The sequence below is a fragment of the Sebastes umbrosus genome, chromosome 21 (genome assembly GCF_015220745.1).
Source record: "Sebastes umbrosus isolate fSebUmb1 chromosome 21, fSebUmb1.pri, whole genome shotgun sequence".
Lineage (NCBI taxonomy): Eukaryota > Metazoa > Chordata > Actinopteri > Perciformes > Sebastidae > Sebastes > Sebastes umbrosus.
Genome location: NC_051289.1, coordinates 906,196 through 925,436, shown reverse-complemented (window position 1 = coordinate 925,436; position 19,241 = coordinate 906,196). Strand labels below are relative to the sequence as shown.

The following is a 19,241-nucleotide window of genomic DNA, read 5'->3' as shown; positions in this document are numbered from 1 at the left end:
TATTACTGCTTCTATCCTCCCTGCAGCGCTCCCAACGCAGAGCAATAAACACATCGGCCGGGCAGCCTGAACGCTGAGGGGGAACCGCCTGGTTCACACCCAGCATCCTCACGTGAAGCGCACGTGCTGGTCACGTGACACTCTATTGATAGCACTGCAGAGAAGGAAACGTTATCTAGCGAGGAAATGGACACAACGTGGACGTCCAACACAGACGGACACGGCCGGTTGGCAGTTGGCTCCGTTTCCCCCACAGAGAACCAATCAACGAGCTCTCCCGAAACTTCCCTCTCATTCAAACTGAGGGATGTTCTGAGACCGAGCCGACTCCTCCCAACCTTCAACACCGGTTCACACATCTTCACATGTCTCGTTTTGTGTGACCAAGAGTACAAAACCATAATCACTAACGGCCATGGACCGGTTATGAGACAACGAGGCCCTGGATGCAGTCATGGGGCAAGACCCCCTGACTGTGTGGTCGTCTTGTGTCTTTTTGTGGCTGTTTAATGTCTGATTGCAGTGACTTTGTGTTTCTTTGAGGCAGTTTTTGTGTCTTTGTGGTCATTTGTCTGCTTGTGGTTGTCTTGTGTCTCTTTGTGGTTGTTTTGTGTCTCTTTGTGGTTGTTTTGTGTCTCTTTGCGGTTATTTTGTGTCTCTTTGTGGTCATTTTGTGTCTCAGTTAAACATTAATTAAATTAGTACCAATCAGTTGACGCGTGCTAAGCCTGGATGTTTTTACTCACCTGATAATGGAGCTGTGGTTGGTGGTCGGAGGCTGAACCGGCCCTCAGTCTGCCGTCAGAGCTGTGCATTTAGGCTGCGATCCACAGTTTGGATAAATATGTGATATTACCTTCGGCCTGGAATGGAAGATGGAAATGGAACGAGATCAATGTGGAACAAAGCGAGCGCTGCAGTGAACAGAGCTGTAATGAGAAACGCTGCTGAAGGAAATTGATCTGCAGGCTTACACGCCTTATTCTGAAAATTAGAGCTCTCAATCACCTCACTGGAGGAATAACAACGTCTCACACTGAGACATACAAAGATATCTCACCAACGGGGTCAGGGGTCGGCCAAACATCCACCAGAGCAGTGCCTTGCTCGTGGACACTTTAGACCAGGGGAGGGTTTAGAAGGTGTTGAACGGGGGGGCAGACTGTGGTTAAGATGTGTTAAGACTCACATTAAAGCCCGGGTAATAAATGAATGTAAGAAAACACAACTTAAAAGATTTGAATATAAAATAATATGAATAAATATCTCTAAATATCCTACAGCCATGGAGAGATGAGACAACGAGCCTCTGGACCGACAGGTAAAGAGGAGCAACACCCCGAGACTGTTTGCTACCTTTGTGTCTTGTTTTCTGTGTCCATGCCTCTTTGCAGTCGTTTTGTTTCCTGTTTTTGTTTTGCATCTTTGTAGTCGTTTTGAGTCTCTTTGCAGTCATTTTACATCTTGTTTTTGGTTTTCATTTTGCGTCTTTGTAATAATTAGTCTTTTTGTAGTTGTTTTGCATCATTGCAGTCGTTGCAGTCGTTTTGCGTCTTTGTAGTATTTTTGAGTCTCTTTGCAGTTGTTTTGTGTCTTGTTTTATATGTCTATGTTTTTGTTTTGCATCTTTGTACTTGTCATTTTGAGTCTCTTTGTAGTCGTTTGGAGTGTTTTTGCAGTCGTTTTATGTCTCTTGGTTTTTGTTTTGCATCTCTTTGCAGTCATATTGAGTCCCTGCAGTCGTTTTGTGTCCTGTTTTTTGTTTTGCGTCTTCATAGTCGTATTGAGTGTCTTTTTAGTGTTTTGCATCTTGTTTTGTAGACATTTTGTCTCTTTGCAGTCGTTCCTTCTCTATGTTTCAAGATTGTGCTAGAAACTAGAAGTAGGAGGAAGTGATTCCAGTCGTTGATGCTCTCTAACTGAACCCAGCAGCCGACTGTCGGACATCAAGCATGTAAGAACTGTGTGACGACAACAGGAGGACGGAGCAATGTGCCTGATCGACTCACTCCATTAATCAACTGAGTCTGAGAGGCGGAGCTGGACACTGTAGGTCGTGACAGCAAACACACACAGACACACACACACGCACACACACACACACGCACACACACACACACACACACACACACACACACACACACACACACACACACACACACACACACACACACACACACACACACACACAGTGACTGGCCTCCTACCCAGGGAGTGTGCTAATGAGTTTATTACATTCAGCCCTCAGACAATAAATGAAGCAATCAATCACAGGGGGAACATCTGTGGAGCACCTCCTTAATCGCACACCGACCTCATCAGCACTTTAACACCAGGAGGAGGAGGAGGAGGAGGAGGAGGAAGATGCAACAGATGCACACATGCAGGACTTCATTAAGTTTATTAAGGAGAAGAAGAGTAAGAGGACGGAGAGCAGGATGAAAAGATTCAGAGGATCGTCTGCAAAATGAGCTACAGCTGTAGCAGTGATTACAACTCTTTGTGGTCATTTTGCATCTTTTGTGGTCATTTAGTGTCTCTTTGTGGTTGTTTTGTGTCTCTTTGTGGTCATTTTGTGTCTCTTTGTGGTCGTTCTGTGTCACTTTGTGGTTGTTTTGTGTCTCTTTGTGGTTGTTTTGTGTCTCTTTGTGGTCGTTCTGTGTCACTTTGTGGTTGTTTTGTGTCTCTTTGTGGTCGTTCTGTGTCACTTTGTGGTTGTTTTGTGTCTCTTTGTGGTCGTTCTGTGTCTCTTTGTGGTTGATTTTTGTCTCTTTGTGGTTGTTTCTTGTCTCTCTGGTCATTTTTTGTCTCTTTGTGGTCGTTTTGTATCTCTTTGTGGTCGTTTTCTGTATCTTCGTGTCTCTGGTTATTACGCGTCGCTTTGTGTATCTTTGTGGTCATTTTGCATTGTTGCAAGAGGAGGATGAAAAGATGCAGACGATCCTCTGCAAAGCGAGCTACATCTGTAGCAGTAGTTGTCGTGTAGTAGAAGTATAAAGTAGCACAAAATGAACCCTCAAGTGAAGTACGAGTACATCAGAACAGTACATCAGTTGAGTAAATGTACTTTCCATCTCTGGAGAGGAGGAGTAAAGGAGGAGAAGAAGCAGGTGGAATAACAAGGGTGTTTTCTCCCATTTTATTCAGAAAGAGGAAGAGGAGGAAGAGGAGAAGAAGAAGAGGAACCATCAGGACTGAAAGACGTGGAGGAGAAGAAGATGGCTGCATGTTTTTCACAGTTTAAGAGGAGGAGGAGGAGGAGGAGGAGGAGGAGGAGGAGGCAACATCTGTGGAACATTTTAATCACACAGCAGCTTCATCAGCACTCGATGAGGCGAGGAAGAGGAGGAGGGAGGAGCAGCAATATTAGAGGATACCCTCTGCAGTCCTATAAAGTTGTACAAGTATGAATCATTAGCGCTCTAACACGTGATGAAGACGAAGAGGCAACATCTGTGCAACACCTTCTCCATCCCTCAGCAGGCCTGTGAGGACTGTAACATGTGGAGGAAGAGGAGGAGGAGGAGGAGGAGGTGTAATAAAGACATCATGTGAGAGAGGCTTTAAGGATGAAGGAGCTGAAAGAAGGAAAGAGGAAAAGAGAGGAGGAGGAAGAAGAAGGGAGAAAGTAAAGTAGAAACATCAGCTCACCATGTTGGAGGTCGTCAGCTCAGTGAACAGCTGCTCCTGTTTCTGCCTGAGAACAAAATAAACCCAAATAATAAACCCAAATAATCCGTCAGTGTTCATGAAATAAAACCATAAAACCACCCAACGTGTTCTTACTCTTTCAAATGAAAATACAGCTGTTAAACCTAAAGACTGAGTCCATTTAATACAACTCTTTGTAGTCGCTTTGAGTCTCTTTGTAGTCATTTTGTGTCTTTTGAGTCTCTTTGTAGCCGTTTTGAGTCTCTTTGTAGTAATTTTGAGTCTCTTTTGTGTCTCTTTGTAGTCATTTTGTGTCTTTTGAGTCTCTTTGTAGCCGTTTTGAGTCTCTTTGTAGTAATTTTGAGTCTCTTTTGTGTCTCTTTGTAGTCATTTTGTGTCTTTTGAGTCTCTTTGTAGCCGTTTTGAGTCTCTTTGTAGTAATTTTGTGTCTTTTGAGTCTCTTTGTAGTCATTTTGTGTCTTTTGAGTCTCTTTGTAGCCGTTTTGAGTCTCTTTGTAGTAATTTTGTGTCTTTTGAGTCTCTTTGTAGTCATTTTGTGTCTTTTGAGTCTCTTTGTAGCCGTTTTGAGTCTCTTTGTAGTAATTTTGTGTCTTTTGAGTCTCTTTGTAGTCATTTTGTGTCTCTTTTTGTAGTCGCTTTGAGTCTCTTTGTAGTCATTTTGTGTCTCTTTGTAGTAATTTTGAGTCTCTTTTGTGTCTCTTTGTAGTCATTTTGTGTCTTTTGAGTCTCTTTGTAGTCGTTTTGGGCATTTTGAGTCTTGTTTCTTGTCTGTTTTTCCACTATAAAGGATATTCACTAAACTCTAGAGTCCATCTGTGATAATAAAGATATTTATAAAGTTACTTATTCACTAAATGTGAGCTACAGTGATTCCAGCATGTTTTAGTATGTTTTTGATGATTATCGGGATAATATTGTGAATCAAAGTGACTTTTTCCTATCGTCCCGTGCTTATTAAAGAGTAACTGGACACCAAACTGAAGACCATTCCTGTGGTTAAGGTCACGCCCACTAGTGATGTCACAGCGTCAGTACGCCTCTTCGTCTCTGCAGCTCTGCAGGATGTTTCTCCACATGTGACGTTTCCCTGTTCACACACTTATAACAGCCACATCCTCATTACGTGTAATCAGATTACAGCTGTGATAAGTCAGTTAGCGTCCGTCTACGAGGCGTACGTCCCTCAGGCCGCGGTAAACCGAGTCAGGGAGCGTCTGCGTGCAGCAGGATGAGCGGTGGATTCTCAGGGAGCGTCTGCGTTTATGAACACATTAATGAAGCCATAAACCAATCAGGGATTCCCGTCTGATGGTGCGTTTTTGCTTTTGCACGGCGTTAAGGGAGCGTCATTAATGAGATGTTAACGGAGTTAGGGAGCGTCCATATGTTGGTTACTCCTGAGAAGACGGTGACAGAATGAACATCTGGTTAAACATGATGATGTCAGATCAGACGCCGAGTCAGCTGATGAGTTCAACCCAGTCACATTATTTTAAAAAATCCTTCTTGTTATATCCAGTTATTTATCATCAACCTGTATTAAATAATCAGAGGAATATTTAGTCAAATCTGATGGAAATCCTTTTAATTTTCTACATTTACCAGAAGTAGGAAATGTTGGACTATTCAGTGGGATAAATGGCATAAAAGTTTGACTTTTGGATTCAATCTAAAAGTCTTAAATGATATTATTATATACTTATTAGGGCTGTCAATCAATTAAAATAGTTAACCACAATTAATCTCACATTTTTATCTCTTAAATTAACTAACTTTTTAATTTGCTTGTTTATTTATTAATCTTTGTAATAATTCCCTAATTTATTTACTCTTCTGTTTATTTATTTATCAATTTATGTCACATTTCATCGATTAATTAATGGCTACATTTATTGTTAACATTATTTTTGGAATATGAATTTATTTAACGAGTCATTTAATTATTTATTGATCTATTTTTGTATAGATGTATGTGTATATATATATATATATATATATCACCTGGTCCTTTATTCTGAGCATCATCCCTCACTATTTGCAGACGGTTTCAGGGTTAATCTCAGTCGTGGATGAAGCTGCTCCTGCTTCTCTTTGCTCTGCAGGACAGACTCAGTATCACGCAGATGGAATCTGACAGGTTGAAATGTTGAAGCTTTCCAAAAACCAAAACGCTGCAGTTTGTTAATAAATAAATAAATAAAAAAGCTCCCGTGACATTTTAAAAACGGAGCCTATGATTTGACTCAAACATGACTTTCCCCCCCGGTGCCTCGCTCCGTCCTGACAACTGCATTAGATCATCGCCGTTCACATCAGGGGCTAACATTTACCACATTATCAGCAGCACGCTGTCACCGCTGACATTTAGCCGTTAAGCTCGACAGAACAAACTCCAGCTGAAGATTACAAGCAACTAATTGGGAGGTTAAAGGTCACAGAGGGGATGCTGACCCGAGCAGAGACGTACCAATTACTCCTGAGACCCGACGCCGGTTCAGAGAGTCCATTTTCAGCTGCTGGTGAAGCGAAGCACAAACGTCCTTCAGAAACCTGCAGAGACAATCAAATAAATAAGACGGAGTCCCTGGATGTTTGAGGGCAGCCTGACCTCAGACGCACAAAACAAACCTCTGCACGGGTAGATCACGCACCCCGTTTCCATGACAACAGTGCTCCTTTCAGCTCACCTTTCAGTGTCTCAAACAGCGGTTTGTTCCGACAGTCAGCCGGGAGTCCCACGACGGAGATCCCGTTTAAATCTGCTCAAAATGTGTTTCAGCTTCCTGTTTCAGTGGCAAGGCCCGTTGAGGGAGGCCGGGTCACGCTTCATCAACACGTTAATGCCAATTGAGCCAATCGCTAAGCAAGACCGCAGCTTCAGTTACACTGCGCATGTGTTATACCACATACTAGGGATCCGATACTGTGCTCATGTACTCGTACTCGCAAAACGGCTCCGATACCACTTTACGGCAGCGTGACGTTAACCTCTCGTCACCATCTTTCGGGTCCTATCGCACGCGCTCACGCTCTGCCTCCCCGACGGTGCGGGCGAGACGGGCCGGTGGTGCGCCCGACCCCGCGGGGCCGCCAATCGGCCCTCACTTTCATTGCGCCACGGGGTTTTGTTTGCACCCTCTGACTCGCGCGTGCGTTAGACATCGCCGCAGACCCCTGGTGCCTTCTACGAGGATCGAGCCCCGCCCCGGTGACACTTTGTCCACGGCACCAGGAAGCATCTTCGCCCCGAGCCTTTCCACGCCGACCTAAAGCCGGTCGCGGCGCACCGCCTCGTATGCGGGACTCCCCAGCCTGCTGTGTGTCGCTCACACCCTCCAGCTGGCTGTTAACGAGGGTCTTTAGACACAGAGAAGTACTTGTATCGGTACTCAGTATCGCAGAGTACCCAAATGAAAGTACTTGTACTCGGTCTGATAAACAGTGGTATGGGTGTGTCCCTACCCCGTACCTTAAGACCGCGTTCTGCCCGTGTCCCTGCCTCCTTGTTCCAGAGTCAAGGTCACAATAACACAGCTGAGAACAAGCTGAATCAACGGCTGCATTCTCCGAAATATCAACTTCTTTTGTTGAGTTTCAATACAGAACCAGACGCTTTAAATTCACACAGATGACATCATATCTGTCTCAGGCCTGTCTCCTTATTATTCTAATAGTTCTGACCTGACCTGAAGGTAAATATTATACCATAAAGGAAAATGTGTTTTCTCTTCTTCGTCCATCTTCTCTCGCCAGAAACTGAAGTCTTCAGATCTGACAGAGAAACGCCGACAGTCAGAGTGAGTTTTTATTTCTTGTTTTTAAATCAACATAATTATTTTACCGATGTTCACACAGCCACTTTAATGAATACGACTTTCAATGATCTTTAATAGAACGCATTAATTCAAAAACCAACACGTCCTCATAAAGAAGTGAGTCTGTTGTTGTAAAATGTAAATGTCCAGCTGCCCACACAAACACATCTGTCAGTTAAACTCATGCACAGCTGATTCTCCGGCTGCATTCAGGAGATTTCAGAAGGATTTCATCTTCACGTCTTTAAACATTTTACTCATGACAGGTTCCATGACCAGAGATAGGATTTTATTGTTATCTTGGATACAAAGCATGATCCGGTATCAGTCTACCTTTACATATCACCCACTCTGGTTACTTAAAGGAAAAGTAGGATTCAAATAAAGATCCCAAAAGCATCCAGCATCCTTAAAGGGTAACGTCAACCTGGATCTAGTTGTGACGGCAACAACGAAACGAACGAGCAACGGACAAAAACCAAGATGAAGACGGCCGAAAACCCAGATAACCTGCTGGTGTTGTGAATGGTGGTGTTTCCGACCTGCAGCCGCTCCGTATGATGACGTTTGATATTGTCCAGCTGTAAATGGTTTCTCTTTACTGTATTAGTTATGAGCTTGTGTTGTGCTCCATATTTGCAGTATTTATCATGTGTTGTCGTTTTATTGCCTGAGCGTAAAACCACATTTCTCTTGTGGGATCAAACGGGTGGATCTGATGAATATTTCTATTTTATTAGATTTATTGGTTCTGCCACATTAAACTCTCCAGTAAAGCTGGGCCTCCATATTTGTCTCTTTTCGTCTGTTTGCTTCCTATTCGTCATCCCAGACACTTTGAGTTCTTATTGTCTCGTATGGAGGCGACGAAGGAGGAGGAGGAGTAGGAGGGTGACAGATGGGTGTAGTCGCTCACCCTCCACACACACCATCAGAGGCTGGAGACGTGGTGTGGGTGTGTGGATGAATGCATTTAGTGGATTTGTAAAGATCAAGTCAGAACCTTCCAACACACACACACACAGTGGGGGCATCGGGGGGGCTTCATATTCATCGTGACTGAAACCGTCGACAATTCATTCCTCTGAAAATAACCCGGGAGAGAAAAAAGACTTGGAGTAGTATCAGCCTTATTCAGGGGGTGGCGGGGTGGGGGAACACGGCGGTTACTGGAAGAAGTACTACGGTATTTAACTTACAGCAGCAGCGGGTAGACACGGAGCAAATATGATAACAAGAAGTTATTTTTAGAGCTAGCTGTCACGGCAGTTTGTGGAGCTTCGGTGGAACGTCGGAGCAAATGTCTGTAAAGGGGAGACTCCACATATCTGGAGGTCAGAGGTCAAGGGACCCCTTTGAAAAACGACCATGACAGTTTTTCCTCACCAAAATTTAGTGTAAGTTTGGAGCGTTATTTAACCTCCTTCACTACAAGCTAGTATGACATGGATGGTACCGATGGATTCATCAGGTTTTAGAGTTTGCTATGATACCAGTATCCGACTTTTCTTCTGTCTTTGTTTCAGACCTTTTTTTTTTACATTTTTGGGACTCTGTTTCTAACATTTTTTGACAATTTTCTGACTTTTTTTTTTTTTGTCAATTTTCAGACTTTTTTGATTTTTTTTTTACATTTTTCGGACATTTTTTGGGACTTTTTTGGGACAAATTTTTTTTTGACAATTTTCTGACTTTTTTTTTTTTACATTTTTCGGACATTTTTTCGGACAATTTTTTGGACATTTTTTGGGACCATTTTTGGACTTTTTTTTTGAAAATTTTCGGACTTTTTTTTTTTTTTTACATTTTTCGGACATTTTTTGGGACTTTTTTCAGAGAAAACCCTCAAATGTTCACATATCTGGAGGTCAGAGGTCAGCGGTCAAGGGACCCCTTTGAAAACGACCATGATAGTTTTTCCTCGTCAAAATGTAGCGCAAGTTTGGAGCGTTATTTAACCTCCTTCACTACCAGCTAGTATGACATGGTTGGTACCGATGGATTCATCAGGTTTTAGAGTTTCATATGATACCAGTATTGTCACTCTAGCTTTAAAACTGAGCTACAACCTAAAAATCGCAATTTGAGTTAACGCGTTATTATCCCGTTAACTTTTTCCCGTTAAGGTCTTTTGCTTTGTTGCAGGACGAGCCTTCATCTTGTCTCCGCGTCAGCATCACTGCATCGACACGTTTCTCAGGTAAGCGTCGTTCTGTAGTTGTACAGACAGATAGGATATTTATACCTCTGACAGATGTGGCGCGAGCTGCGAGGGTGTCTGGTGTCATCACAACAGCTGGAGAACTGAGAATGGAGACGGAAAGACGTGGAGACTAAAGGAGGACATGAGAATCACACAAAGACTCGTTCTTCCTGTCAGATGTTCAAACTGTCTTCCTGTCAGAGGAACCGGGAGACGATGAAACCAGGAGAAGACGATGTTTTCACATCTGCTCCTGCAGGGAGGATCAGACGTGTCGGAGATCAGCTTTGAAACAGGAAGTAACGTCATCAAACAACACATCTGGCAGGCGGTCTGCCCTTTGAGAGCATCAGGAAGTTTGATGGACGACCACTTCCTGTCTGACTCTGATTGGCTGGATAAGATGATGCAACGCACAGCTCCAATATGCAGTTTATCTTTATCGAGACAACAACGGATTATTTGTGTTTTTTATCCAGCAACACGTGACGCACGTGTCAATTTACACTCCAATCCTTTCAAAATAAAACTACTTAGTTTGGGTTAAATCTACACTGGAAGTGTCGTAACTTAAGTACGGAAGTTACGTGACAAAAAATACTTAGATAGCTTTAGGAAAAGATCGTGGTTTGGGTTAAAATAACCACCGAAGTGCCGTAACCTAAGAACGGAAGTTACGTGAAAAAAACGACTTAGTTAGGTTTAGGAAAAGATCGCGATTTGGGTTAGAATAACTCCGGAAGTGGCGTTACTTGAGTACGGACGTTACGTGACAAAAACGTGACAAAAACTACTTAGTTAGGTTTAGGAAAAGATTGCAGTTTGGATTAAAATAACACTGGAAGTGGCGTTACTTAAGTACGGACGTTACGTGACAAATAAATCAACGTTAACATCTGGTTTCATACGGGACATGAACGTCGGTCTCCTGGAGAAAGTCTGGTGTTTTTTGACCCCGACCTCCTCCCCTACGCTGCGTTCGCCGCTCTTTATACTTCCTGGTTCACGATTACGTGGATTACATACGAATTGATTTCACTGACCATCACAAAAAAAATTACACAAATTTGAAATAAGCGCGACAAAGCGGCGGTACGTGACGTGTTGGGATGAAAACGTGTTGAGCAAACACAGGACTTTCACTCAGGAGACCGGCGTTGACCAGAAGTCAACGTGGATTTATTTGTAAAGTAACTATCGTACTTAAGTTGCCTAATCTTCGCGGGTCTTTAGACAGCAGTGGAAACGCAGACAACAGCGCACTGAAGGAACCTTTTAGTTCCTAGAAAGGTAGTTCCAGGGACTAAAAGTCCCGGTGGAAACCTGCCTCAAGTATCACTGTTTTGTTACGTAACTTACCTAACTTACTTTCAGACTAAAGAGGTTTTGATGCTGAAAATAACGTGAGGAGTTGGAATGAGAACGTATATTCATGCCGAACCGTCACGGTTCAGAACACGCTGAATACACTGTATGTAGATTAATGCACGTAATGCACGTAATGAGCTCACAAGCGTGAGTTCTGCACGGAAACGTTTAGCCGTACGCCGTGCGAGTCAGTCACACTATGGCGAGGAATACTGTTATAACTCAAAGCAGAAGTTCCTTCTCTTCACACACCGTACGTAGTGTGTGTGTGTGTGTGTGTGTGTGTGTGTGTGTGAGTTTCATTAGGATGTAAATGTTGAAGGCAGATGTTTCTGTAACTACGAACAGTGTGTGACGTGTCCTGGCTGGAATAATTCACACACACTGAGTCTTTCTGCTGCTGCATCCGAGCTGTGAGAGTTTATTCAGCCAGTCAGTCAGTCAGTTTATGCACAAATCCCAGCATGCACTGGGGGAAGTCGATAGAGTAGAAACATGAAAAGAGATCCACTGTTGAGACGACGGACCGGAGTCCTGTTTCTCTTCAGCAGCACAGAGTTCCTTCACTTCAGAAATCATCCGCTGAGAATGAAACGTGCTCAGCAGCCGGCTCGATATGAAATAATCCATCCTCACCTCAGATTCATTCAGGAGCTGATTTCAGCGGATAGTTTCAGAGAAATCGATTGGTCAGATTTAAAACATGAGAGGCGATCGACCTGTTAGCCGTTCTGATTGATGTCTCAAGGGATGAAATGTCAATCATCGTCACTGATGTTTCCAATGATAGACGTGCTCAGATCTACCGGAGACATCATTAAACCTCTGGAAACATCTGAAGAATTCATTCAATCTTTCTGAATCGCCGGAAACAAAACCTTAAATCTGCCTGAATTATCCTTGAATTTACCTCAAACATCTTTTAATCTCACTCAAACAACTACAAGCAGTTCTGAAGCATTGAAAACGTCTTTAAGCATCATTGAATCTTTCTGAAACCTCCTCAGGTTTCCATTTAACGTGTATAAATCTCCCCGTGACATCCTTGAATCAGGGAAAAGAAGAAGAAATGTCCTTAAATCTGCCTGAAACATCCTTAAAAAGTCCCAGAAACATCTGAAATACCCTTTCAGATCGTCTTGACAATCCTGATATATCCTTGAATCTGCCTTAAAATATTCTAAACAAACAGTAACATGCTCAAATCTCTCTCAGTTTGAACATGATGTCTGAATGGTCATTGAATCAGCCCGGAATATCCTTGAATCTGCCTTAAAATGTTCTAACCAAACAGAAACAAAGTCAAATCTCTCTCAGTTTGAACATGATGTCTGAATTATCCTTGAATCAGCCTTAAAATATTTTCACCAAACAGAAACAAAGTCAGATCAATCAAAGTTAAACATGACATCTGAATGTCCATTGAATCAGCCTGGAATATCATTGAATCAACCGGAAAGGTCCTTGAATCAGCCTTAAAACATTCGAATCAAACAGAAACAAAGTCAGATCTCTCTCAGTTTAAACATAATGTCTGAAATGGCCTTGAATCAGCCTGAAAGGTCCTTGAATCTGCCTGAAAGGTCCTTGAATCTGCCTGAAAGGTCCTTGAATCTGCTTTAAAATATTCTAAATAAACGGAAACAAAGTAAGATCTATATCAGTTTAAACATGACATCTGAATGATCATTGAATCAGCCTGAAGCGATCTGTGTGAGAGACAGATGTCTGATGCCGTCTTGGACACACCAGTCTGTGTTCAGAGAATGAAAGTGGACTCAGTCTCAGTCAGTCTGTTTCCAGCAGAGGTCACATTGTGTCTCTGTACCTGATCCAATCAATTGTGAGCAGACACACTGGAGGGTAGTAACCCTCCCAGGACCTCCACCTGAGACACAGAGAGACGAATACATGTGTGTGAATGTGACTCTCTCTCTCTGTGTGTGTGTGTGTGTGTGTGTGTGTGTGTGTGTCACAAGGTGTGAAGGTGTCTTTAAAGTAATCTACCTCTGGGTCCCAGTGTGACGTCTGAAGGACAGAAGAGTCATTCTGCTGTTCAACGTCACACTGAACAAACGCTTTATACACTTCTATATATAGACTACGTGTTTACAGTACGTATACCGCTGTATAATATACATTACAGTACTCAAGTACACTACATATATATACATAAACACTTACAGTATACGCGGATAGCATTTACACGGCTTTTCGTGCGAACGGGCTGGATTTATCACGGTTGACGTAGTTCGGCATATCAGATCACATTTTTTATCCGTTCTAAATGTACCTTAAAGGAGATTAGTCCAGTATTTAGTCCTCTTATCAACATGGGAGTGGACTAATATGCTGCTTTATGTAAATATATGTATATATTTATTATTGTAAATCAATGAACAACACAAAACAATGACAGATATCGTCCAGAAACCCTCACAGGTACTGCATTTAGCATAAAACTGCATGTGATGATCATAAAGTGGGCATGTCTGTAAAGGGGAGACTCGTGGGTACCCATAGAACCCATTTACATTCACTGATCTGGAGGTCAGAGGTCAAGGGACCCCTTTGAAAATGGACATGACAGTTGACAGTTTGTAGCGTTATTTAACCTCCTTCATGACCAGCTAGTATGACATGGTTGGTACCGATGGATTCATCAGGTTTATAGTTTCATATGACACCAGTATCTTCACTCTAGCTTTAAAACTGAGCCGCTACAACCTAAAAATCACAAGTTGCGTTAATGCATTAAAGAAATTAGTGGCGTTAAACTTGGACTACATAATATAATATATAGACTACATATTTACTTTAGTAAAAGCTCCTTTAAATTGTCGTCTTATTTTCCAACTTCTAGAAACCAATTTGTGAATTTTGATTGTGAATAAAATTATCATTTTTAATATTATTAAATTACCTTAAAGTGCTCAGCTTTACCTTTCTCATTAAAACACTTTTACTTTTGTTTTTAAGGCTTCGACTTTGCATCTAAATGAAAAACCTTCCCGTCGTATCATCGATAGTTTTTTTCTTCTTTTTAAGCATCTGGAATCTAAAAACAGTCCCAGTGATTAAATATTCAAGTGTGTATTTACTGTGAGTCCAAACTGTAAGCATGGCCTCAAACTGTCAGAGCTCAGCTTTAACTCGACCGGAGTGACGAGCAGCGCCATCGGAGGCAGACAGCCTCCCTCCGCATGATTGGCAGGGTGGCATCTGTGTGTGTGCGTGTGTGTGCGTGCGTGCGTGTGTGAGTGTGTGTGTGTGTGCGTGTGTGTGTGTGCGTGTGTGTGTGTGAAGCTCCAGTATGGCGGTGTGTATGATCGTAGCAGCAGCCTAAGCCAGCATATCGTCTCAGCACACTGACAGAGCGCTGTCTGGTTATTATGTGTGAGAGAGTAGGAGTGTATTTTCTAATGAGCTGTATTCAAATTAGTGTGTGCGTGTATGTGTGTGTGTGTGTGTGTGTGTGTGTGTGTGTGTGTGTGTGTGCGCGTGCATGTGTGTAAAAACTCACTACACAAGAGCTCCCAGAATTCACTGCATGGCTGACTGGAATGACAGGCGAAGCCATTTAATGCCTCAACACTGGCAGAGAATAACTGACAGAGTGGCATTTGGACGCCCGTGTGTGTGTGTGTGTGTGACATTTCCACAGGTGTGTGTGTGTGTGTGTGTGTGTGTGTGTGTATGTGTGTGTGTGTGATGTGTGGACGGAGACGAGGACGTTGTGTGTCCAACGATCAGATTTATTGTAAAGTGATATTAAAATTAAACCTGTGTTTAACCAGCCCGTTCACACGGAGAGGCGTATAGATGCCACGATAATACGTGCAATAACTACGCCTTTCTTGATTTCTACGTGTCTTTTGTACGACATGTATCCTGTACTGACTGCGACGTAAACACATCCGCGTATAAATGCTACGGTGAGTTAGTGACGCGTGTTCGAGACCGTTTTTTAAGTTGTTGACCGTTGTTTTGTTTTGTAAGTTACGTTTTCTGTTGATGTTTGTGACGTGTTTTCCGTTCGTATCCGTACGATGACGTCACGGTGTTATCTGGAGGCTAAACAAAGGAAAGACTGGAGGCTAACTAACGCTAGCAGTGGGCTAAAGTTACACATCTAAAACAGCAGCCGTGAGCCGTTAGCTGCTGTTAGCAGAAGGCTAAACTATTAGCAACCCTTTCTCTCCGTCTCTGAAACGCTTCTCTGATATCGTCTGTCTCTCTTTGTGACTGACTTTACTGAAGGAGAGTTAACTATAGACATCCACAGATCTATACGCCCTCAGTTTATCTCTACAGCGCTGCCGTTGGCCTCCAGCCCGCTGGTCGGACGGCTCCACGCTACAGGAAATGAGTCCAACAGAGGACGGCGCCGGGTCACGGTCCCTCTGCCTCACTCCTCGCCGCTAGGAGACGACTTCACCGCGAGGAGAGTTAACTAGCTAGCCGTCTCCTCCTCCTGCAGTCGTCTCCAGCGGCAGTTAATCAAGTTATGCTAATCAAGATTTGACATGAAGTGTGTTCCAGTCCACGTACTTCCTGAAGTACACTTCAATGTAGTGCACTGCGTGCACGCTGTACTTACTTGAGTAGTGCGTGTATTTCAGCGGGGTAGGGTCGTCTCAAATCGAATACCTCCTCCTCCTCCTCCTCCTTTTGCTCTCCGCTTGGTGAATGGATGAATCCACCCTTTTGTTGGCGATGGTTTGTTCCCCGGCAACAGCTCCATGGTTACAGTCCAATAAATAACATCACACTCTCTCTTCTGCGTCTCCGGTTTTCAGGCCGGGATGCAAAAGAAGACTTTTCTTTTTTTTTTTTGTTCTGTAAATTCTTTTTAGTTTGGTTTTAAATGTAGTGAAAGAACAAGTTGACTGGATTAGTTTGAACCTGAGTTTAAAGTCAAATGAGCACATGAATCATTCAAAGTTATCTGGATGCAGATTTCACATTCTAATATGTATTATCCACCTCTTCTCCGTTGGTAACCATGGTGACGTGTTGGTAACCATGGTGACGGGTTTAGTGGAGGCAGAATACATCTCTGAACACGTTAGCTAACGCTGGCTAGCAACTATTGTTGGCTTGTTTCTTTAACAACGTCTGAAGAGAATCCTAGTTTGTCTCAACATGTGCCGTCACTCACTCTCCAGGTTCACCAGAGGTAGTTGAGAACGTTCACATGAACCAACGGGAGCAGATTAGACCCCTACGCCGCTGGAGACGACTGCAGGAGGACGAGACGGCTGGAGAACGCTAGCTAGCTATGCAACCGAATACTCTGCGGCGTACTTACTTAATGACCGCGGCTCGCTACCCGCCAAACATATCTTCATCTTCTTCTTCTTCTTCGGGGTTTTACGGCAGCGGGCATCCTTTGTGTTGCTGCTGCCTCCTTCAGGTTTTACCCGTCCACTACCTGCCAACATACGTGCCTGCTTTGTTGATCCAGAATACACAGACAATGAAATCAATGAGTAGACGTGAAACGTTATAACTGACATCTATAAGGTACGTTGTTCAGCTCCCGCATCATCTGCCGCCATTTTCACACGTTTGAATAGCGGTCGTGGTCGCGCCTCTTCCGCTACGCAGCCAAGATGGAGACAGCTGAGTGTGGAAAGTGTTCAGCGTTCCACACTCAGCCATCTGACCGTTTTGAGTTCAACATCCAGGTACTTAGAGTGCTCTGCATTTTACCGTACTTCACAGTGTGAACGCACTTATGCACTCAAATAGGAAGTACAGAAGTACGCGGATTGGAACACACTGATGGTTTGATAGCTAGCTGGTCTTATTGTTAAACACACTGTCAAATTATATTTACTGATTATAAAACCTTCACTCATGTTTTCCAGAGCTTTCAACCACATCTCACAGGCTTCCTGAGAAGATGGAGTTTGCTCAGTTATTACAAGAAATGACTTTTATTTGTTTCATTTTAATCGTCTCATCTTCATGTTAAATAAGACGTTAATCCAGATTCAGTTAGTTTCCATTGACTTCATCAGCAGTTGTTCTTGTGAAGTCAATGGAAACAATAATAAGACAAATGGGAGAAGCATGTGAGAAACAGTTTTAATGTTCAAATCTAAAGATACAAACCCGTCAGAAAACAACCTCAACACACAAACAGCTTCAGTTTCAGCGGCAGACATTCTCTTTTCACAGTTATAAAGGAACTGGTGTGATTGTTTGTGTCTCGAGTCTTTATTCAGCTGATTAACTGTTATCAATAAAGAATCTGTGAAAGCTGTGTTTCCTCCTCTTGAGAGTAACTTCAGATTTCAGATTCAGACTTTACAGAAGCAGAAGACGTGTCGATGCTGTTGAGGTTTCGTTTAGCTCGTTAACGTATCAAGTTAATTTGAATGACTACCGATGAGACGCGACGTCTTCAGGGGAACGTTTCTGAAACTTTGTGAGTTCTGACAAAGAACGTATATTACCCAGCAGCAGAGCAGAGCTTCCGCCATTTTGGACTGAAAGCGACTACCGGACGGCAGTGAAACGTCCGACTACAAAGAAGAACTAAATTATGTCTCTACTGTGTCTCTACTGTCTTTAATGTCCTGTGTTGAACAATAAAACTATTATAAATATGCACACTATTATAACTATTTATTTCTTTCTCTTTAACTCCATTAAACTCTGATGATGTCATGCTACTAGCACTACTAGCTACTAGCACTACTAGCTACTGGCCGACAGCCGGTTGTTTGGGAACAGAGACGTTAATACATCCACCACGGTACAGGCTGACAGCATGGGTGGATTAGAAGATAATAAAAGTGATGAATTATTAGTTATTTTTATAATTGTATTTCTGTCATCATCTCCTTTTTTCTGTCATTTTTCGGCCATTTGTCAAACTTTTTTTTGGCCATTTTTGGGACATTTTTCTGATATTTTTGGACAATTTTAGGACTTTACTTGAACTTTTTTTCTGCCATTTTTCAGACTTTTTTTGGTGAAATTTATTAAACCATTTTTTGGATTTTATTCAGGCCTCTCTAGATAAACTGCTCGTGTTTCTTTCCCAGTCTGACTCAATTTAACTTGATGAATATAACATGATAATAACTAAAACTACAAGAATTGGTAAACACTCTGGATGTGCTGGAAACCAGCTTTCCCTTTAGCAGAGTGTGGAGATTAACGTGCTCAAACAAAGACAGAACATTCCTTCTCTCTGCTCTGTGATCAGTAACACAACAGCTGCTGAGGATCGGCTGCCGTCACAAAATCTGAATCGACACGTCGTGGTGGTTTGAAGCGGCGGTGCGTGGCCGGCGACTCAACACACACACACGAACGCACGCACACATGATGTTTTAGGAAATTAAAGATGACACACGTCAAATTTGGACTGAAGAGGAGAAAACACAGGAGAGAGGAAGACGTACAGACGTCGGAATCAAAGTCAACACGTTTCCCCTGCAGCCAAATATGAAGTATCACAGCCACGAGGACGTGACGCCGCTGCTTCACAGCCCCGAGTGTACGAGTGTGTGTTTACAGTGTGTGTGTACGAGTGTGTGTTTACAGTGTGTGTGTACGAGTGTGTGTTTACAGTGTGTGTACGAGTGTGTGTTTACAGCGTGTGTGTATTTGTGTGTCAGTATCTGCCCTGCACGCCCAGCTCCGTCTCGGCGGTGCGTTCGATCTGCTCGTGGACGAGTCGGACCTCCTGCTGGGTCAGAGTTCGCTCCATGTGGCGGTAGGTGATGCGGTAACACTGACTCCGCCTGCCGGTCCTGAGAGAGAGAGAGAGAGAGAGAGAGAGAGAGAAGAGAAGTTAGTTTGTCTTTCTTCAGTTTCCTCTTTTTAAAGTTATTTTCTGAACTGTTTCATTAAATCAAACCTCCAACCAACAAGGTTCCCTTTAGCACCATCTTCACCTCCTTCTCCTCCTCCTATCCTCCCTTCTTCACACTCTTTCACTTTTCTCATCCTGTCCTCCTCTTCTCTTCCTCTCTTCTTTCCCCTCTTTCTACTCTCCTCCTCCTCCTCCTCCTTTCCTCCCTTCATTACCATCTTTCACTTCATTTTCACATTTCTTATGCCTTTCTTCAGACTTTTTTCAGACTTTTTTTTTTTTTTAGTTTTCTGACATTTTTTGTGCAATTTTTTGACATGTTCGGACTTTTTTTTCGTACTCCTCTTCC

At 42.9% G+C, this 19,241-nt stretch overlaps 2 protein-coding genes and 1 long non-coding RNA gene across 4 annotated transcripts in view; all 3 read right to left on the bottom strand.

Annotated features, from left to right (window-relative positions):
* LOC119481003 overlaps positions 1-15,857 on the bottom strand; it is a 31,832-nt gene extending 15,975 nt beyond the window's left edge. For both annotated transcript variants that reach the window (XR_005205050.1, XR_005205049.1), the window contains exons 1-5: positions 15,659-15,857; positions 6,140-6,222; positions 5,674-5,768; positions 3,652-3,697; positions 747-863 (exon numbers count right to left, since the gene is read on the bottom strand). This is a non-coding gene — a long non-coding RNA (uncharacterized LOC119481003). The remainder of the gene's footprint in view (positions 1-746; positions 864-3,651; positions 3,698-5,673; positions 5,769-6,139; positions 6,223-15,658) is intronic.
* The window catches only part of LOC119480982 (NACHT, LRR and PYD domains-containing protein 12-like), a 705,305-nt gene that overhangs the window by 169,478 nt on the left and 516,586 nt on the right, over positions 1-19,241 (bottom strand). The gene's annotated exons all lie outside the window — the stretch shown is intronic.
* fars2 (phenylalanyl-tRNA synthetase 2, mitochondrial) overlaps positions 18,032-19,241 on the bottom strand; it is a 76,204-nt gene continuing 74,994 nt past the window's right edge. Inside the window, 1 exon segment of the mRNA XM_037757671.1 lies at positions 18,032-18,830. Within this exon segment, the coding sequence (XP_037613599.1) occupies positions 18,692-18,830 (139 nt within the window). The 3' untranslated portion in view covers positions 18,032-18,691.